Source organism: Botrytis deweyae, assembly GCF_014898535.1.
Source record: "Botrytis deweyae strain B1 chromosome Unknown BDEW_014, whole genome shotgun sequence".
Taxonomy (NCBI): Eukaryota; Fungi; Ascomycota; class Leotiomycetes; order Helotiales; family Sclerotiniaceae; genus Botrytis; species Botrytis deweyae.
In genome coordinates, this window is record NW_024066221.1 from 578,283 (window position 1) to 600,464 (window position 22,182).

The 22,182-nt window shown below is 38.9% G+C and overlaps 4 protein-coding genes across 4 annotated transcripts; 1 reads left to right on the forward strand and 3 right to left on the reverse strand.

Annotated features, from left to right (window-relative positions):
• Positions 1–404: 404 nt before the first annotated feature.
• EAE98_006608 (uncharacterized protein) lies at positions 405–1,925 on the reverse strand. Its single transcript, XM_038954231.1, has 4 exons — positions 1,476–1,925; positions 819–1,414; positions 681–769; positions 405–624 (listed from the first exon to the last, which is right to left on the reverse strand). Exons 1-4 carry the CDS (start codon positions 1,730–1,732, stop codon positions 499–501), a joined length of 1,068 nt encoding a protein of 355 aa, XP_038809476.1. The 5' UTR covers positions 1,733–1,925; the 3' UTR covers positions 405–498.
• Positions 1,926–2,063: 138 nt separating this feature from the next.
• EAE98_006609 (uncharacterized protein) lies at positions 2,064–5,272 on the forward strand (the record flags this gene model as incomplete). The annotated part of the gene is made up of 4 exons (XM_038954232.1): positions 2,064–2,628; positions 2,806–2,895; positions 2,945–3,319; positions 3,368–5,272. Exons 1-4 carry the CDS (start codon positions 2,521–2,523, stop codon positions 5,270–5,272), a joined length of 2,478 nt encoding a protein of 825 aa, XP_038809477.1. The 5' UTR covers positions 2,064–2,520.
• A 9,084-nt stretch (positions 5,273–14,356) lies between these two features.
• Positions 14,357–16,656, reverse strand: EAE98_006610 (uncharacterized protein; the record flags this gene model as incomplete). Its single annotated transcript, XM_038954233.1, has 6 exons — positions 14,357–14,756; positions 14,899–15,075; positions 15,193–15,936; positions 15,993–16,260; positions 16,311–16,346; positions 16,409–16,656. 6 exons carry the CDS (start codon positions 16,654–16,656, stop codon positions 14,502–14,504), a joined length of 1,728 nt encoding a protein of 575 aa, XP_038809478.1. The 3' UTR covers positions 14,357–14,501.
• Positions 16,657–18,330: 1,674 nt separating this feature from the next.
• On the reverse strand, positions 18,331–19,545 carry EAE98_006611 (uncharacterized protein; the record flags this gene model as incomplete). Its single annotated transcript, XM_038954234.1, has 3 exons — positions 18,331–18,435; positions 18,489–19,133; positions 19,225–19,545. The coding sequence occupies 3 exons, from the start codon at positions 19,543–19,545 to the stop codon at positions 18,331–18,333; spliced, it is 1,071 nt and encodes a 356-aa protein (XP_038809479.1).
• Between the last annotated feature and the right edge of the window lie 2,637 nt (positions 19,546–22,182).

Below are 22,182 nucleotides of genomic sequence, written 5' to 3' on the forward strand. Positions count from 1 at the left end.
GAAAAAATTCGAATCTGTATTTGGGTAGATTTCAAGGAAATCACTAGGTGCCAGAGACTTCTCCTGGAAATTCGATTCAAAATCTTACTTAGTATTCGATGTTAAGTATGGAATGGAGTCTGTATGTTGAATGTATCTTTCATTTCGTCAATATGGAGGCCGAATGATGCGGGAGTATGGCTAGGAAAATAGGAGTTGATGTTTGAAGGTTGAAGGCCAGTGATAGGTGAAGATTCAGGAATGGTAAAGAGATGGCGCAAAGGCTTGAGCCTGGGTTCATTCACGTCTTTATACTCTCAGAGAATCTGAGGGGTTGTCAACCAAGTAACAGATTCGATATCTTTCGCTGGTAACCTTATCGCGCTTATAAACGACAATTCGCGCGATTCAAAAATAAAACTTGAGGTCAGATGTGCTGCACATGATGATTTTGTGTTACATGCTATATTTACACATGATTTATATCGTCTTATACACTTTATTTGTGAAAGATCGAATTTAATCAACTAACTTTCCGTAGAAAGGAACACCCATAGCGCTAAGCAAAAGTCTGGCATGACGATCGGATGTTGCGGTGGTTTTGACTGTAACGTGGAATCCAGGAATCAACCTAGGTGGATACATCTAGAAAATTATGTTAGCTTTTGAATGTGCATGCAAATTATCAATGTAAAACTTACATCATAGTTGACCTGAACTTCCGGGAATAAAATAGTTCCTTCTCTATTAAAACCAAATGACAAGTTTCCACTTCCATCTCCAGTTGAGCCTATCCAAATTAGCATTCCTTCTACCACATATCTACCGAACAGACTCACCCTTTACACCTTGCCAATCCTTAATTTTTGGGAATACCACATTGATACACTTATCGAGGAATTCCAATGCATCGTTATTTCTCATAGTACAAGTTAAAGAAACTGGCATGCCCTTTCGAATACCGAATTGTGCGACGTTATGTGTTGATTTGTGAATTTCCGGTCTGACGCCCGTAATTGATTGTAGTAAAATACCAGCGACATGCATGTATGCGGAATCTCCAAGTGCACCCTTAACCATCGAATGAACAGTGACTTCTTCGATCTTAGGAATGTTGCGCCAAGTAATGTCTTGTTCGATGAGACGTAAAACATCTCCACCACGAGGACCTCTCTTTGGTCTGCCTTTATGATATGGTGATGAATCGTCCCATGTTCTTAAACGATCGCCTTTAGGAATTGTGACGGTTCCAGGTGGTTTGTGAACGTATGCCATGGTCATAATGTCGTGGGAGATGGTTGATTTATAGGTTTGTTCGAGACGATTGGGACCAAATGGACCCGGAACGAATTCTCGAGAGGATGGATCTGATTTTGGTGGAGGTTGATGAGGATGAAGAGGACCTCGATAGTATCTCGGTGATCGAAATTGGTATCTATAAAAGGTATAAGCATTGCCCCTCTCTCACTTGGGATCTGGATCTGTTGCAGTCATACCGACTGGAAGGAAGTTCTCTCTTCCGCCCTTGTGCCCTCTTTACAGGGTCATAAGTCTCAATGACTTCATTTGGTACAGATGTTGAAGCAAATGAAGATTGCGATTCGAGGTCCTGGAAATCTTCTGGACTCTCTTTTGCGGCAACAGCTTCTCCAGAGGCATATCTGCGACAATTCCTCCCTATCGCTATTGGTGTTGATCTTATTTCCCTCCTCGAGAATCGACATAAAGTCGACGGTAATTCTCGCAAAGCCATGTCGTTTGGGTATATCGAGGGATCTTTTGATCAACCCTCCCAAGAGCAATCAATATCAAAAAATATCTCGAGAGGTGCCTTATTTTTTCCGTATCAGGCAACAAGATCTCCGAAGTAAATCTTGCTTATCTAAGACATTTTGAATTACACCCCAGAGGGAACAAGCCAGTGCGCACGTTTCTTGATTGGTCGACGGATGTGTGAATGGTTCCCAAACCCCATGCACGTGTCATGCAGCAGGGATTAGCATTATCATTTATCGTCCGACCCTTATAAAAAAAGTTCGGAGAAAGTTCCATTCTGCACCGAGGGAAGGATCACCAAGATTCTACGCAGTACGAACGAGCGAACTACAACAGGTGTGGAGTCGAGATTACCTAGTAGGTAGGTCGTGGTAACCACTCGATGAAAATGAAGAAACAACAACTACAACCATAACCACAACAACATCCGCTTTTGCTTCAAACTTCCTCTACATACACTCAAAATATAATACAAAAACAGTCACTCACCAATTTCACACTCTTTAAAGTTTAATAAGACGCCTCGGACTCATCTGCGAACGGTTCCAAAGAGCAATCAATCATTCATTCATTCACTTCGTCTTCGGAATATGGAGTTTACCAATCCTTCCCAACGTTGAATCGTACCCCATTTCTACTCGTACACAATTCGAATCAACAATCAAAACTCAGGGTCCTATTATTCCAATCATTTGACCGATCTCTTTACAACAATAATATTCACAGACGGGCCTCTGAGGAAGCATCACGAACACATCCTTCATCATGAATAAATTTGGCGGCAGAAAGGATAAGGATAAGGACAAGGAGACTTCACACAAACGAGATAAATCAAGAGACATCAAGTCGGCCGAGAAGTCTACCGAGAAGAAGGTAATGCGCCTGCGACTTCCATATCTCCTTACTTGATCTTCCTGGTATTCGGGGGAGGGGAAGGTTGGCAGTTACTCATAAAGCCTCTTTCTCCGCGGCGCATTTCCGATGCAATGATGACACGATGACAGAATCTTAAATTCACCATTACTAACTTGTTATTCTTGCTTATCCTAGAGTCGATCAGTTTCCGACATTTTTACCTCGTTGTTTGTTCATATTAGAAATTCAAAGTCGGAGAAGGAACAAGATGAAGATCAGGAAAAGGTTGGACTAGTTCACAATTACTCGGAAAGCTTTGCTAATGGAACAACAGATTTCTCGGATCAGAAGCTTGTTGGAATCCGATGGACATAATGATGTGAAAGACGATCAGATTCTGTTTTGTCTGAATTCAATTTATGCCAATGGAAATGTCGAGAAAGCGCATCAAATCTTGCTAGTGTTCCATAACTCACTTTCCGGGGTCATATATCCATATGATCCAAAAATAACAATGCTCGGAGCACAGAATTCTCGTGGAGTTACCTGTTGGCTGGATTCTTTTCTGGCTTCATTGTTTACAGTCCCTACTCAATTTCAAGAACTACTCAACAACTTCTACGAAGATCCTCTCAAACAAAACCTGATCCAACTAATTCGGTTATGGGTAAACCTCATGAGATCGGGCATCTTGATTGAAGTCAACATTGTTAGTTTTGCCTTCCATCTAATTTTTCAACTTGCTAATTTTAAATAGACCGAACGTATCCTGGATAGTTTGATCGAATGCGGCTGGGATGACTTGGATAAAAAAAAGGAACAAGACCCAACTGAGGCACACATGAAGATTGGAGACATTCTTGATTGGCCAATGCTTGACTTGAGAGTTGATTATGAACATGGTGGCATCCGCGAAAAAGATGATCATAGAACCTCGAAAGAGCGAACGCTTCCAATCTCCATTTCAACCGATCATGAGGGACCAGGTCGTTTGCGGCTCGAAGAATGTATAGAACGGTCCTTGTTGTCTTTAGTCAAGATTCAGAGACGCGTCGAACCCGACGATGATGACGAAAAACCAGTCCCAGAACACGTGGAGACCACAGAAGCCGAACCTAATGCTGACAAAAAGCCAACTTCGGAACATGTCGAGAACACGGAAGCCGAACTGGACGCTGTATCTCCAGGCCACGTGGAGATGAATGGCGAGCCATCTTCCCAAAACCATCTCACTCGGGAGGTCACACATGATGGAGGGTCATTAAACCGTACGACGAGTCGCATGTCTACTCGTAAAGAGAGAGAAGTCGACGCATTCATATTATCTAAGCTGATTCGTCCGTCCAGTAGTTGGTCTCCTATTTCTTGCCATTTAAATTCAAATATTGCTCCACTTAAGACTGTACCTGTACTAATTGGTGATATAGTTTGGTTTTCCAAACCCGCTCCGGCAAACAATCGTGAATTCGTTGAACGGATCAAACAAAACCATCATCCAATGCTAGGATTTGATCTGAAAAGATATCACAATGTGGAGGGACCAGACGGCAAAGAAATTCTGAAAAAGAATAACACCCATGTTGATATCCCAAAGAAAATGAAACTACCACCACACTTGGTCCATGAATATGAAGGTTCAAACGAGATAGCAATCTCGGATTGTTTCGAGCTCGTACTTCGATCGATGATTTGCCACGAAGGATCACTCGAAAGTGGACATTATAGATCGCTAATTCGCTTAGATGTGGAGACCAATGGTGACTTGGATTCTGTGCAACCGAAAGATGGTCAACATCCACCAGCTTATGTTGATGACTGCTGGATAGTCCACGATGACATTGCAAGGGGGGGACGAGTAGCCAAAGTAGACATTGATGCAGCTCTGAAGCAGGACAGTAAATACGGAATGCCAGTCACTTTGTGGTATGAATTTGTTCCTATTCTGGCGAACCTTTCCCCAGAAGATTTGGCAAGATTTTCCGACAACACGACACCTCCATCGTACACATATTCTTCTGTTCCAAGTATAGATGTGCAGATTTCCAAGGCAAGCCCAGATTTAAACAGTGGCAGCGGCGATGACGAGGGATATTTTACCCCGCCACCGAACGATCGTTCGAACTCTGTTGTCAGATTTTCATCCGACATTGATCGATCCCGTAGAAGTCTTAATCTTCCTGATGAAGACAGAAGAGGAAGCGTTGCGGCCACGGATGCGAGTAGTGTCAGCGTTGAAAAATCAGACAACGAATCAGCTCCTGCTACGCCAGGTGAGGAGCCGGTCAGTGCCAGAACTTCGAGAACATTTCGGAGGAGCAAGGCATCTCGAAGTCGACCACAAAGTTCCTCGAACGAAAAGATCGAAAACCGCAGGTCATACTTCAAAGACTTGATATCAAGGGCAAGCAAAGAGTCTTTACAAAAGCCAGACACGAGTAAAGAATCTATACCTGCTGTGCCTGCTCTGCCTGCTCTAGGATTAGATGGTCCTGTCGACTCTAGTAATAATGGAGATCTTGCGAAACCTGCTGAAGCAACTGGTGGAATTTCCCGCAAAGGCAGTAAGAAGGGTAAGAGGCGAAGCAAAGAAACCACGGACATGGATGCTAAAGATAAGGACAAAAATTCGGATCACTCAGATAGGGTTTGTAATATTATGTGAAAAGAGTTGAGTAAAGGAATTTTCAAGGCGTCTGGATACACGGAGAAAGTTTTTATAATTTTGGAGGAGACCTACATTATGGTCGATCCTCATACATTGGTGACGGCGTTTGAGAGGTACATTCTGATACCATTCATTATGGTTATGGTCAGGGTATGTGGATATGGGTATGGGCTTCGGTTTTAAGATGGGGTTACGGTCGTTATTAGTGAGGAAATATAAGATAATTCGGCAGCCTCCCATAGGATGCGATTTTTTAGAGGGTCGAATCAAATAGGTTAAAAGCACAATGTGCAAAAAGTTAAGGCGTGGGAAATCAGTATCAATGATCGAATTCATACTGGGGAGACCTATTGCGTGCTCATAAAATTCAACCTCATTAAGGGAAAGGGATTAGAGGCCAGGATGAGATTATAGATAGAGAGGACAGGGTTGGGTATAGAACTTTGGGGCTGGGTATGATAGAAATGATACAGCATTACACATATATAGCGTTTTCGAACACATTCTTTGAGACCTGTTTGTTGGTATTGAGTGAATGGTGATTGGTGTTGTGATATTTTGAGATGGGACAGCACGGGTTGAGATATTGGGTGATTCCATGAGATGAGACTTTTTGATACTGAAGTAATTCATCAGGCATATCTTTTGCGTCTGATGAAGTATCATGGTTCTTAGACAACAATAGTCTTTTATAGGAATACGAAGATCTTACAGGATGTAATTATAAGTCTATTAAGATCTTACACAATGGATCATCTACTCTTCGTTTTTTCAATTCCTCTCATTCTACTAGATGAGAATTGTATCTGGAGAGTTTTGTTGCATATCGCATTCTTCCCGTGTCTTCTATCCCCTTCTACTTTTCTATTGTCTGTTATTTAACTGGACGAGAATTGTATGTGGAGAGTTTTGTTGCATGTCGTATTATTCTCGTGGTTTCTATTGATAGTAGTTCATAGGCCTTGGCAGTACTGTAAGTTGAACTCTCTTTTCGATTTCGTTTTTGCTATTGGAGGGGAATTGTATATGGAGAGTCTTGTTGCATATCGTGTTTTTTCAGTGTCTGCTATTGATGGTATGTTTTTTCACGGTCTTGGTATTTCAAAAACTTAAAGTGATCTTGGTTTAGGACAGTTTTCTGGTTTGGAAATAATCATGGAGGTGGTAGTGATGAGCGAGTGAATCAATAAGGAGGAATCAATAAGTAGGGAATTTATTATCGAGATTGGAATTACTATGGTGAGCATTTGCTCAATTGAGTTTCCTTATTAGGGGTAGATATGAACGGTGCGACTTTAGTGAATGGATATATAAACTTAGATCCATGATATTAATAATTCTAACCCCTTCCACATCTATAAAACTGATTTCTTCATCGTGAACGAAAGCCAAGACATCAAGGTAAAGTGGTTAGATCATCGGTAATAATATTTCATCAGACAGTGTATTTATTTCCGAGAATTATAAAGTGGGCAAAGTGACGTTTAACGGGTTTCTGTAGATCGATTTTTTGAGTTCTCGCTAGTTTTCGCGAGAAGGGACTAACGAGAACTAGCGAGGTTCTTTGTTTAGTGCAAGGTGATAGTGGGATTTATGATGATTATTGGGTATGTGATGTGGGGGGTTTGGGATTTGTTATGATCGGGGAAAATTTCGTGGTTTCATTTAATTGGAGTGAGGATTTTGGGGGTTGGGGGGAGGGGTTGGTTGGGTGATGGTGGTTGATGGTGGATGCTTGATCAGTGTAGGCAATAGTATACTATAGTAAAACGGTGGCGTGTATGAAGCTTTTGATACGGTAAATAGTACATATTGGATATTTGAATACTCATTGTTGTAGATATCACTTAAAACGGATACCTATAAAGATATATAGGAAAACTGAAATATAAAGATCTAATTCTAATAAAGTCTAGATAATCAAAAGATTATTAGATGGATATAGTATAATAGCTGATTAAGTATAGTTTATTAAAGCTTTTCTCTTTATCTTAATCAATCAATTAATTCAATAAACCCTTTTCTTTAATAATTCAATAATTCTATATAATATCAAAAAGATCAAAATATTCGATAATATTAATAAAATCTAGGGATAACCTCAAATTCGCATATTTCGGCTTATTCTATACCAATCAAAATCCGTATTTCCGTATCTTATCAGTGATATTCAATATTATTCTAATATTGAATATTTTCAATGATATCGAATTCCATACCACATACATACATATTTCGAAGAAAAATCGATACGCACCACTATCTAATCCGTATACGGATTACAGGAAATACTATTGCCTACACTGTGCTTGATTCTTGACCAAAGGGACCGCTCCCGGAGATTTCTCCGGAGATGTGCAACAATTGGATGGATTTGAGATTCGCGGATTGGGGTTGGTTGGATATATTTCTGTGACTTTGATTTAGTGTTCTGATCTTGTTTTTATGCTTTGAGTTTGGGCGAGTGAAAATTTGGCTTTCTTGTATACTTCTTGGCCGGCGAGAATCCTCCGACGATATGCAACAAATGGACAGGTTTGGAGGGTTGGGGGTTTGTTATTGGTTATGCAAGCCTCTCTCTTACGAGATAGTTTCTTGATATCATGTTCATACTTATAATGGTTGAAAATTTGGCTTTTGTATACTTCTTGGCCGGCGAGAATTCTCCGCCGATATGCAACATAAAGATGGTTTGGAGGTCAGTTTGTTTGTTATTGGCTGTTCGAAATCTTTCGTTCTTGTCTAACTCTTTACTGTATCACTTGGAGGTCAAGTTATCAAGGGTTGGGGCTCCTCAAATGCTCTATAGTTCGCAAATTGTAGGTATTGCTCTTTGGGGTAGGGGGTTTCAATGGTTATGATAGCCAGCGAAACAGAAGGGTTATTTAAGGAAATGTTGGTGAATTTAAACTAATGGGAGATTGAGTTGCACCTACATTCCTAATGTATCATTTCTTTTTTCTCAATGTATTGTCTAAAATACTTATTTCGAGTAATCACCTCCAAATTAAAAAAGAAAATGAGCATGATGAAATAAGGTTCGGGTGAGTATATCATAAGATTCATTCATATGATCAATCTTCATGATGGACCACCCTATCTATACTTGGTTGGAAGGACTATGGCCGCTTCTACAACCTTCGATAATCTCCTTTTATCCTGATACTAAATCACGAGATATTTTGAAATCATATTTGTACTCTGCGTCTTGAATTTCAAGATTTAGATAATTGAAGATGTGCAAAAATCAGGAATTAAGAAATAACACTTTCATCAATCATGTCATCCGTCTATGTAGTTTTTGAGATGCGCGACGAAACGAACATCTACTTTTGAAGTGTTTCGAGACTCATCGTATTGCAAGGAGGGTATTGCTGCTTTAAACAGTGGTAAGTAGTTCAAGCATGGGGATATGACGAAAGAAAGAAACTTTAACATGACACAAAATTGGCTCAAGTGGGAGATCTCTCCTAGACACTCTTGGTATGATTAAGGACTATCTCTAAGGAGTTAGAAGATGAGCAGCAATCAGGCTAATTCATTGTACTTCTCCAATAACATCCCATAGAAACATAGAAATCCCTTTGTTGCAGATCTAAACATCATGCATAATGACATAACTTATCATTTAAGATGTACTTTTAGCTTTGGTAATTAAGTAGTCTATACAATTCCTCCAGTAATATTACATAGAAACATAGAGATCCTTTTGTTGCAAATCTAAGCTTCATGCACAATGACATAACTTTCATTTAAGACGTACTCGCAACCTTTAGTATATGAACGGTGTATAACATTCCCCCAATGATATGCCAGAGAAGCACGAAGTCTGTTCTGTTGCATATCTGAACTTCCCGCGTTCACGGATCTGCTTGGAAGGAGAAAACTGGTTGGTAAAGTGTGAGTTAGTTGTAGTGATTGGTGCAGTTCGAAGACACTTGTGTATTCTGTTCACTTATGACATTTATCTAGTAAAAGCTCATGTAGGAATGAGAATATTTGGAGCTCATCTAATTTTCATCTACGATTTGTTAAGCTATCTATTCAAACATCTCTTACTTGTCTCAAAGATTTTCTACGGCATGGTGAATAATGATAGGATATAACTCAATTTGATGATATATTCATCTGTAAGTAAGAAATTAATATTTGGGAATCTAATTGTAGTGAGATAGGCTGTGAGAACTAAGTTTTTTAGCCAACATCAGAGCATGGTAAGAATATCCCGGGTTTGGATTTAGTTCACTTGGTGTGAGGTAAAAGAAACGAACCAAGAGAACGAGGGCTGACCTATCACAAGAGAACACCCAAGAAACACTATATCTGTACCCGCTTCCAGGTATGTAATTCCATGTATTTGTTGCACGTCTGTATTTTTGTGGCTTACACTAGTTATTAAGATTCTTGGGAAACACCAATTATGCAGTGGTAGATAGTGTAGATGAAATAGTTCGATCAGTAGGAATTCTCCACTTCTGGTTATTTCATGTCCATTTGGGGGGTGAATTATTAGATGATATATCCGTGTTATAGTGATTCTGTTCTACAGGCCGGGTTGTTGATGAACACCAAGTCGAACATAATTGTCTAATTTGATATGAAATATCAGGTCCTAATAATTCTACTGAGGTGCAAGAAATGTGTTTTGTTATATTTCTACTTCTGATTTGTGAGGCAATGAAGATGTGAGGGACAGCTTCAGACGGAAACAGTCTTAACAAAATAGTATCTTCTCAGTAATAGTATTCATTATGTCCTCAAGACCAAATGAAGTGGAAGACCGTCATCGGTCTTATTCAGATGATCTCGTGACATCCACCCGAAATCAACAAAGTTAATGTCACATAGTAATAGTTACTTGACTTGTCAATCATGAGATGAGCATTTTTTCCTGAACATACTCTTTACTTTAGCTACATTCGTTTTCTGAATGACTGCATCCACCATCCAACTCTAATACTTCTCTTGTATATTCGAAGACTAGAGGAGAAAGTTCTGGTAAGGTATCCACTTCTTTACCTGACTCAATCATTTTGACGAATCACGAGAGTACGTTACGACTATGTACGCCAATTTGACTTCTCGAACTTATGGTTATTGGATGAGCACCAAACACCAAATTCTTCCAGACAATAAAACCAAAGAGATGCTCCATAGAACTAAACTTGTCCATCGAAGCTTGGCCTCCAAGAAGTTGGAAATCCGTGCTAGCCTAGCACTAGACCTAGTCTCGGTGCGTTTAGTCTTTATAAGGAAAGATAACATCTGTCATATACCTGTCACTCTTGACTTTCATCCTTCACCATCACAAGACAAAGTACAATACAATACTTGTTAGAAAATCCATCAAACTTGAATTATTCCTCCCTCGCTGTTCTATTCAAAAAAAAAAACCTCCACATACGACGAAAGACAGAGCTCCATTCAAGAAACCCAAGAATTCAACATGCCATTTTCAGGAATGCTAGCCTGGATGTTCCTTGCAACCGCGAGATATCAACCCGATTTTATCATGAAATGTATGCGATTTGTACACCGATGGACATGCAAAGACGCGAACCCTGAAGAATGTAATGGAGTCCTCGAACTACTTATATATCCAGTTGTTGGGATATTGCTGGTGTCTGCAACCGCTTGGGAACTGCTCTGGGTGGGATTTAGATTTTACGATGCGGGACGTCGAAGTGAAAGAAAACGCATTCTGGGTCCAGGTGCAGGCCCTTTGACACCCGCGAGACCAGTGAGAATAGTGAGATTCTGCTGGGGTTTTATCGCTCTGACGTTGTATCTCATGAGAACTGAATTAAAAACAGTGTGGGATGGGTTATTAGGCTCCGCTCATTCGAGACATTCGAATTGATTAGACACGTTCGAGATACGAAAGGAATTAGTCCCCGTCTGATGAAGGCACGAAATTGAGGCAGGAAACGAAAGATTTTCAGTTCAATGAGAAAACAAGGGGGGTAATGCCATTCGATGATAGTGGAACGTCGATTGTCATTTTTGAACTTTGGGTGGTGTCGGGAAACCACATGAGAGTCTTTGCTTTAGATCGCATTCTCAGTTGAAGGTGTATATCAATCTCTACATCATTCAGCTCGTTGCCTTTCTTGCGACTATTGCAATTCGAAGACTGGCTACTCATCAAAACTTTGACGAAGGGTCAACAAACCCGGAGAAAGCAGATTTTCTTCGAGTCCCAGCTGTTTTGTTTGAAATTCTGTGCATGCCGATCTGGCTTTCCACGATGGACATGATGCTTGAGAGCTTTATATTCACACTGATAGATAAATCTCATTCTGGAGATGCGAATCAATTAATATTCAAATAATTGTCTTCTTAGCGCATCCATTTCTCGGACATTAAACGTGTGAATCTCACTTCTTTTATGTCAAAAATTTTATAGCTTCGCTACAGTGTAGAGAATATTCATGCTTGTGTATCGTATTTCAGAATTCTAGCAGTATTTTCTTCGTTGCCCAACAGCACCAAAATCGATTGCATGAACGGGAATTAAAGACGCGAACACTGGCTGCGTAAGCTCGCCCCGAGCACCTGCTCCTACTCCTATGGCTCGTAGAATACGAAACATAGATGGAAATTATCCGATGAATCTTCAAGAACTCAGTGCTCGCTATTCAATGAGACATCTGGTACATCATATTTCGTTGTTAGATGTTATGGATACCGTCGGCTATATCCCCTAGAGTTTCGTTTTTCGTTTTTCATTTTTCATTTTTCGATTTTTCGATTTTTCAGACTTTTTCATTTTTTCAATTTTTCATTTTTTATTTTTTTTATTTTTTTTGAAAATTTTAATTATTAATATTTATTTGATTTATTATATAATATAAATATTATTAAGATTTATAAAATCAATTAGAAAAAGATTATATTTATTATAATAATAAAAAAGAAAAGGATTTAAAAGATTTAAAAGATTTAAAAGATTTAAAAGATTTAAAAGATTTAAAAGATTTAAAAGATTTAAAAGATTTAAAAGATTTAAAAGATTTAAAAGATTTAAAAGATTTAAAAGATTTAAAAGATTTAAAAGATTTAAAAGATTTAAAAGATTGTTACGGAAATCACCGTATAGTATAACCTTACAGGTACTAATCCCAGTACTCCTTCGGAGTACTCACTCTTATAATTACTAATACTATTTTATTTATTTCATTTATATACTCTATATACCTAATTAGGCGAGTACCTCGCCTAATCAGAGTATATAAAGTAGGTATAATTATTATAATTATATCTTAAATTAATTTAGTTTATTATTATATTATATATTTATTTTTTAATTAAAATAATTATTAAATTTAATTATTATTTTTATAATAAAGATTTAAAAGATTTAAAAGATTTAAAAGATTCAAAAGATTTTAAAAATTTAAAATATTAAAATATTAAAATATTAAAATATTAAAATATTAAAATATTATTAAAAAAAACAAATAAAAATGAAAAATAAAAAAATTAAATAAAATAAATAATTTATATATATTTATTTTCTTAATTTTTTTCAAAAATAAATTTAGTATATTAAATAAATCTTTTTTTATTTAATAATATTTAATAATATTTAATAATATTTAATAATATTTAATAATATTTAATAATATTTAATAATATTAATATTATAAATTAAATTAAAGAAATATTAATATTTAAAGAAAAAATCGAAAAGTCGAAAAGTCGAAAATAAAAATGAGATAATTGATCTATATAGCCAACAGTATAGGACGTATTGAAGCCCTATTATTCAAAGACTATAAAGTTTTCGTGAATCCGCCGTCGTTAAACCCGACGAACTTCTACCGCAGTTTTTGCATAGGCACTCAGTTCCACTCCTGTACTCGCATTAATCCTCGGAAGTAGCTTTCTCTTCTTGATCTTTCTCATCCTCGTCACTGTTATCTATGCTCTGGGCCTCATTTTCAAGCTCGTTCCCGTCATCACTTGTATCCTCGTCCTTCCATCCACATCCATTTCCATCAAAGCACGAGCACAGGTCCAACTTACTGGTCTCAGTGTTATGACTGCCGAACTTAGGGTTCTGTAGATATTTATTGCCCGAGGGACAATCAAAAGTCAATTTTCGACGTCGTATAGATCTTACATGGTCAAAATATTGTTTTTCTCCTATCAAAGAACCAATTATAAATGATCTGGAACTAAAATTCGGCAATTTTGACCTCGTAATCAGAATATCAAGGTTTTACGCGCGTCTCAAGTTATGGAGATCAACCGTGTCTCTGTGTATCACACGCTGTAATCTCAAGATATATCAGATGACATCATCGTCCAAGCATTTCTCATTGTTGCTGTCCTCCCAGAAGCCTGGCATTTTTGGTTTTGATCGAGCTTGCAGCAACTTGAAATTGCTATACTGATCGGGTCAGTCATACCACTCAAGGTTGCAAATTATGTCTCTAGTATTTTGGGCTTGTTGAACGTGCATATACAAAGCCAGAGAGTCTTCAACAGGTGATCTAATCATACACAACTCTCCTTAACAAGCCCATGAATGAATAACGATAGGCTGAATATACATCTGAATATGAAAGAATGAAACCCCAAATGGATTTAAATGAATACTGCAAAAAAGTCAGAGACTTCAATGATGCGAGATGGTTCCTAAAAGACTAGGGAACTTGGAGTCATTTTCAACTCATGTAAAGTGGGATCATCAGCACTCTTCATCCATCACACTTTGATTAAGAAACTTCAAAACATTAGGATATAAGATGTTAGCAAACGATACTTCAATATTCATCTCAAAAATCATCATTTCTTGGCAGTAAATTACTCTCATTACCTTAAACGTTTGGCCGACCTTATTCTCATGCTGTGTAGATCCTGACCCATGATAGTCGGAATCTATAATATAGTATCTAACTCACCATGTAAGCTAGCCCCCAATTGCAGATCCTAAGCTGGAATCTATAACACAGAATCTATCTTGGACTCATAGATTCTAGCTGTCACGGCATAGAATATACACTCAAGCATATTGCAGTATAACACGACGTAACGATAGATGAGGTGAAAAAAAAGTTCTTATATTTATATTCATGTCCATTTCCGACATTCCCATGACTATCTGCGTTCCTGGCGTATCATTTTCATCTCATCCTATCTCGAACGATCAATCTCCTCCGTTTCCAATTTTCCCCCTTGTCATCTCCCCCTTCCAATATCTCCCAAAAAGTCTCTCGCCCTAATCTTGCGACAGAGGATTGATTCCTTTCACCTCCCCTTTCTCTCCTCCAATCTTCTCCCCGGCAGGTGTAGCCACCCCACTGCCTCCCAAAGCTGGCGTTCCGATCCCCGAAAAGGGACTTTGAACGCCCGAAGGAGCAGTAGATGGTGGAACGGGAATTCTAATATCTTCTGGGGAGCCCGGAATAATTTCGGGTGCGAGTCCATCGATGTGGATGCGTTTTGCTTCGTTTTGGTAGGAGGCGGGAATGATCTATATGCAAAGATTAGTATGTCTGTGGAATTGACATAGGTATTGTTGCAAAACGATGAGAAGGGAGCAGAGGGGATGGGGCAAAAGAGAGCAAGGAAATGGTGGGGAGAGGAGGAATATGAGAAGATTGACGAATACATACCTCAATAATTTCATTTCTAGGGAACTTGAGCGTAGGAATATTCATAGCATCACAAGCCATAAGATAACCATAAAGAACCCTCAAAACAGACTCATGAGCAATAATCAGCAGATCATTCTGTTCTCTTTCGAGCTCGAGAATGATTGGTTCCATACGGACTGCGAGATCATGGTATGACTATCGCTCTGGTTAGCTTCTTTGCTTATCAAAGGGTGCAGAGGACCAAAAATGTTTGAAGGTGGAATTTCCAAGTCATAGGGCAAGGAGCATATGGTAAGGGGAGAAAATCCATACCTCAGCACGCGGGTATCTATGATGATAAGGATCCAACTCATGCATCCTGACCTCGTCGGGATACAGTCTCTTCATCGCCTTCTCACTCAACTTCTCACAAATTCCCGGATTCAGCTGACTCATTTGACTTCTCTGTCTAACTCTAAATCCCTTTCCTTTGAGATACTCTGCGGTCTCTACTGTTCTCTTTCTAGTCGAAGACCAAACTGTCAGTGGTTTAAGAGGTGCATCAGAACCACCTGCTGCGATAGAAGCCGCTCTTTCCTCTTCACGATGTTTGAGTAACGCATCGGACATTTTCTTCGCGTATTCTCGGCCTTCATCAGAGAGTGATGCATCGGCTTTGTAGGAATCATCAAGACTAGATGTGCCTGCACGAGCGAAAAATGTTTGACGCGACTTAATATGGAGATTCATGAGGTAGAAGACGATCCGATGGGAAAGGTAGCCAAAACTGACATTATTATAATCAATGCGCTCGCCAGCGTTGATCATTTTAACATAGTTAAGGTCAGGTTCAGTCATAGTTTCGAAATGGGGAATTTTCATGTCAATCCTCTTGAGATAAAGTTTGGCAGCATCCTCAGGATCCATGCCAACAAACTGCGATTGTGGTATCTTAGCATCATCCTGGTACTTCCAACACTCTGAAGGGAGGTTTACATCTGGAGATGATATTTTGACACTTCGAGCATTCTCCTGAAGTATCTTTTCATCCGTAACATATGATTCAAGGAACAACGTCTGAAATGAGAATTAGCCACTGTAATTGAGAATGAAATTGTTGTTTTAAGCCATACCTGAACATCATGCTTAGCAAATTCTTTTGCTAGAGATCTGCGACCACCAGAAAGTGGGTTGACAGCATCATAGATAGCAACTTGACCATTTTCATGATTGAGCCAGGCATAAATATCTTCACGGCACTTCTTGAGAATCTTTTGTCTAAGCATAACTGAAGCAGCAGATGCATTGATAAAAAAATAGTCATCAGGGACATCTTGACCTGGACCCATTGTAGCACGACGATAGTCTCCTAGATGGAAGATTCTTGTCTTAACACCCAACCTGGAAAGAATTAGCAGAGAAGCGATATTCAGCATTAGATAAAATCTTACCATTGTAAATAACGCGATAGAGAGACAGAGATATGTCTACGTAAGAGTAATCAATCAGTGAAACTGCATCTAAAACCTCATATGAAGGAATGACTCACGTTTTTCCACGGGCAGGAAGACCAACTAGTACGATAGCGATTCTTCCAGAATGGAAAAGTCTACCTGACTCAGTTGAATACAATTGAGCCGGTGCCATAGTGGCCTTCTCATCTGGCAAATCATGGACTCCATCGATGAAAGTCGAAGATCTTCGACGAAAACGAGGAGAATTGGCCGCAATTTCCGCAGTTCTAAGCTCATGGTCAGTCTCAGTAGACAAGGTATCGGCGAGCTCCAGTCTCGCCATGATAGTGCTAATAGAGCGTTTGGAGAAAATAGTGGTGGTAACTGTGAGTGAGAAGAGGAGGCCATTGTAGCTTTCAATTGCTGTCGAAGGAAAGTCCAGGGTTGAAGGAGTGAATTAGGAAAGAGGAATGGTGCACCAAAATCATCTCAAGGCTACCTAAATCTTAAACGAGGGGGTAAAAGTGAATAACCAGAAAAATTATAACCACTCACAATAAAGTATCCATCTTTCTAGATTTCCCAACAAGGTAGTTCTTGGAAAAGCAACTCTTCAATTTAAATCTGTAATGATTGGTCTTGAGCCAAAAACCTCAAATATCCTGGAATTGGACCGATGAAGTGAATGCACTGTAGCTTCACAGTAACTTCTAAGTCTTGCTTCCTTTGCTCCTGGCTAGTCTTTTCTTTCCTTTGGTGATCCCGTGACTCCAATATCAAATCCCTTATATTGGGTAATATCGAGATTACCTTTCCTTGTACAAAGCACCTTTTAAGAATAGAGACGAGCAAGTGCAATGAGCCGTACACGCGTTAGTGGATTCGCCCTGGTTGAAGTATTGAGGCAAAGCTTTGTTCAAAATTTGTCTCACGCAGCCTCTAGTTACTCCACCAGTTGCTCTCGTGGATATACCCGGACTTCCTTTCAAAACTTCTCGGCGCTTGGTAGTTTCAGATATCGGTCGGTAATCTTGTGCAATGAACTCTTTTCAACCGCCCGCCGTATGCTTTGATGGGAAGCACGAAATCTATCAATACCAAATGTCTGTGGTTGTATGAGTTTTCAAAGGTTGGAGGACGAAAACGCGGTTCGTGATTGTCCTTGCTTTAGCTTCAGCTAAGATTATCAAGATAAGTAGATCAAAGATTAGTCAATCGATGCATTCATTTGACCAATCATAAAGAAAGGTTTGCGAGAAAATTCACTTCGGGTGCACGGGTTGAAGCGGGTTGAATTTATTCATGCCTGAATTTAAAATTGATGCCTCATCAACAACAACCCATTCATATTTCAGCTCAATTCACTTCAATTGTGTTGATTATATTGTAAGAACTTCGTTTTCATGGATATTCAATCATATCCTGTCTTTTATACACAGCTAGGTATCTACAGTGACAAATACTATCATGCCTCCCTCCCATCGTCGTCGCTGCAAAACCGAATCACTATAATACAGAAGTACTCATCCTCATATAACATCTCCCTCATGATATCTCATGCATCATCCATGCCCAAGTTTTGCATCAACCTATCCGCTATCTTAAACAAAAGCACTCGCAATGCTTTCCATTCCAAACCAAATTCCAGATATGCGGCTCCAACAACGCAGGGTCCCGAAAACATGAGGTATAAAGAAAGTCTATGATATGATAGAAGAAAAGGAAAAGGTTGGATCATCATCTTTTGGTTCGGACACGCATGCAGAAATGTACCTCTTCTTCCGGCGGTAGAACAAAACGAGGTTCATGGTTGTAGTAAAACATCTCGAAAGAAAGTGAAGAAGCATTTCATGAAGGTCTGGCATAGCAGAAATGAGTCCGTTGAGTGGATAAGGTAGGCGGTTAGTCGGTGTACATTTTCTTGTTCGTAAAGGTTTTTATGTTATGGCATTAAAATTCGATTAATTTTGGGAGTGGAGGATGTGCTTTGGGAAGCATTGTGTCGAACCCCATGTGTTTAAAATGGGATTTGAGGTGGGGCACCTCCGACTGCCATTGCTTGTTCTTCGACAGCTTCATCACCAGATTCGATGGAAACTGCTACTCCAATCTTTGCAGCTTGCTATAAAATTTATTAGTAAGAACCTAATGAGTATCAAGTGAGGGACAAAATACCTTGAAATGGTCCATCTCAGCTGCAAAAGTAAGCTGCACGGGTGGTGCAACTCTCTTCTCTAACAAGCAACTCAACTTTCCAGTTGAATCAACTTGAGCTCTGAAAGTAGACATTCTGAAGTCATACTTAGCACCAACAGTTGTGACACCCTCTTTTCTAATTGGTCCTCCCATCATTCCAGCTCCAGACAACCCCGCGAATTGCAAGTTGAGATCAACACCAGCTTCGACCTTATCTGTCAATCTTCTCCAGAACGATGTGTTTACAGCTCCTTGCGCTTGTAATTGAGCGCTGGCAATCCAATCGCTACCCTTGTATTTAGCACAATACGATACCGCAGTTTCGGGTCCTTGGTTCATTGCTGCTCGTTGCCAGACAGCCTCCAAACCCAAAGCAAGGTTTGGAGTAACAGCTTGTAAATATTGACCAATGAAAATACCGGTAAATCCTCCGTCAAGTATCGAAGGGTTGAGAGATTTGATTGAAGCTGTGAAATCTTGTCCGGTATACTCGTTGTCTAATTGCATCATAGCTTGACCGGGGGCGACTTGAAGTTGTGTCTTGGTAACGAAAGCTGGGGTCCATCTGTAATTGAATCTAGTGGTAAGCTGCCCTTCATTGTCCATGTTTCCTTGCATAAAGATCTGTTAATCGCATTGTCAGCTTCTTTCCCAAGAATTATAGTGGGACCCTCGTATAGATTGATGGTAACATCTCCGTCAAATCATTACTGACCTTGCTTGTGCCGAACAACGCTCCAAATGTATATGGGGGTAAGCCTTGGGATCCCATAGAAAATGCGTGGGAGACTTGGAATAAAGGTGCCATGCTGAAAGGCTTGGTAAGATCTGCTCTCAGACCAGAGAATGTGTAGTTGTTGAGAAATACATCGCGTTGAACTTCTCTTGCAATGTTCTCAACTGTTCCAGGGTTTGAGAGACCCAGCGCTTCCCTCTTCTCCTGGAAAGTGTTGTATGCATTTGACAAAGCCCCGGCGGCAGCATTATTGTAAAGGAAGCCCAAAGGCGATTCCTTCTCCAGCGCAAAAGACGACATTTTTTTCTATAATATGATAGCACTGAGAGGATGAAGTAGTATCAGTATATGCGAATGAAAGAATGCCGGATCAGAGGAAGTGGTGGTGGGTGATTGCGAGCCTTCAAAACTGATGGTCAAAAATACTTTCGAGGTTGATGCGACTGAACTTTTTCTTGAAAGAGCTCTAATGATTACAAGGCATAAATTCAGGCATCAATAATGTAATGACGAGTGTGGGAGAGCTTACATAATTATCATGTGGTACCCCTCCATCATCTCGGATCACGTTCGAGCATTCTATTTAAGAATTCAAATTTGCTTCTACTATCTCATTCGTAGAGATGACAGTATTAAATTTACGGATTAGACCTCCCGAAAGCTGAGAATATAAAAACACCTGAGGATGGATACGTATATAGATTTTGAAATCGACAATCCCATTGGTCAATCGTTTAATCGAGGGGTGGTGAATTCTAAGTCTATCCAATCGAACAGAGACCTCTCTACATAACTTTACTTCTATAATCAATAGAAATATAAAGAGCACTTAGATTTTAAACGAGCAGGTTCCATAAATTTCCTCGGTTCTAATATCAATTTTCCAAATATTTGTTCCTACGATTAAGACGCAGATTCTTCGCTTACTTCCTAAATCGTTCTCTCAACCCCTTATTAGGCCGAATTCAGGCCAGCATAGACTATGCTTCATCTTCAACATATTCATCCCTCTTCTCGTGGGTAAGCCCTTGGCACAGGTCATCCTCTGTCTCCTGCAATACCAGATATAAGCCTATATAAACTACAACATCTTCTAACGCAGTACGAGTCCCTTCCCACATCCACTTTGCTACACTTATCGTCGAATCCCCCAAATACTTAAGTCATTCTCTATGCGCTGTACCGAGCCACCTATGCGTTTCACTCTTCCAATCGTCTCAAGACAGTATCTCAGGAAACAAAATTTCACTTTCATGCCCACCATCGTTCCTCCCAGGTAGATTCCACATTCAAATTTCTCAAAGACTACCGTCATTTCCGCCAACCACAGACGTACAAGCAACGCATTAGATTGAATCCAAGACAATCCTCACCATCGCCATCCTAATTATCAAACACCCAGATTCCCCAATTTTGCACTCTCTCTACCTCTGGTATCCAGAAGATATAATCATCAAACGTCCATCTAACCCACAAGCCGACTCTGATGTAATCTAAAACAATATTCACATCTGAATTTCACATCAACTTGTAGTGAACCTCGAAGAATCACTCCACATTCCATCTCACCATATCACTCCTAAAGTAGGAAAATAATACCCCCACGAGAAAAGTCAGAATAGCAAGCCCCGAAACTCCTGAAGTATTCGAAGTAAAAACCCATGAGTATATGAAAAAAGAAAAAACGCAAGAAAGAAAATTACCAACTACTGTAAAATCTACTCCATGGCACTTCATATAGATCTTTCAACCCGAAATTTTTTTGGATCTGAAATCCACTTTTTGATTCTTTAGTATGGTCTATTTTTAGTATTATTTAATTTTATATTTATATCAAATAGCTTTTATCGAATAATAATATTATAAATATAAATAATAAAGTATTGATAGAATAAATAATAAATAATTTATAATACTTCATATAGATTTTTCAATTCAAAATAATTTTTAATTTGATATTTACAATCTAATCTTTTAAATCTTTTAAATCTTTTAAATCTTTTAAATCTTTTAAATCTTTTAAATCTTTTAAATCTTTTAAATCTTTTAAATCTTTTAAATCTTTTAAATCTTTTAAATCTTTTAAATCTTTTAAATCTTTCAAGTTTTCAAATTTATATTCTACCTTTTTTTTAATAATATTAAAATATAGATTTTTTTTATTATAAATAAGAAAAAGAATATATCATATCAAAATATCAGATATAAAAAAAATAGATTATATGTAATAAAGAACCAGAAAGTGAATTTCAAATTTAAAAACATTTTGAATTAAAAAATTCGTATAAAGTACTATACTAATTTTCTCTCAAAACAATCATATCATATAAATATATGATCTCATTATAACACCTACAAACCATCACCAACCCCATCCCAAGACTCAAACTGCAGAAGAAATCCCAATCAGTATTCCCCAAACTGCAGAAGAAATCCCACTTATTATCCCCCGAATTCGTTACCCTCACATCCAAATATCCAACGAGATCACCATCCATCACTACAAACAAAACCAGCTAGCAGAAGCATCCAGATCCATTTCCACAATAACACGATAATAACGACATATCCATATCCCCTTCAAATATCAATATGCTCCCATTACAATGCCATTTCTTGATCCTCTCGTCCTGATGAATGACCTCAAATCGACCAGATAGACGGCACAAATTTCCCAAAATGATACCCCCCCCCTTTCTCCCCCCTTCATAAAACTTTTAAAGCCGCGCCAGAACCTCACACTCTCTACCACCACAGAAAGATTTCCCTATTCTCCATTTCCAAAATCTCAAATTCGCTTCCTACCTACCTACACATCACATCACATCAATCAAACACCCAACCCCTTAACCACACCAATCTATTGAATAATTTAATTTGATATAGACTCAAATCCAAACCTAGACATAAAATCAACATTAACATCTCCATCTCCTC

What these genes read in the sequence shown, in the direction of transcription:
- EAE98_006608 (XM_038954231.1), bottom strand. Translation starts at nt 1,732, where the DNA reads ATGGCTTTGCGAGAATTACCGTCGACTTTATGTCGATTCTCGAGGAGG. An exon ending in AGAGAACTTCCTTCCAGTCG is followed by an intron (nt 1,415 to 1,475) that starts GTATGACTGCAA and finishes TACCTTTTATAG; the next exon opens with ATACCAATTTCGATCACCGA. An exon ending in GGATTGGCAAGGTGTAAAGG is followed by an intron (nt 770 to 818) that starts GTGAGTCTGTTC and finishes TAATTTGGATAG; the next exon opens with GCTCAACTGGAGATGGAAGT.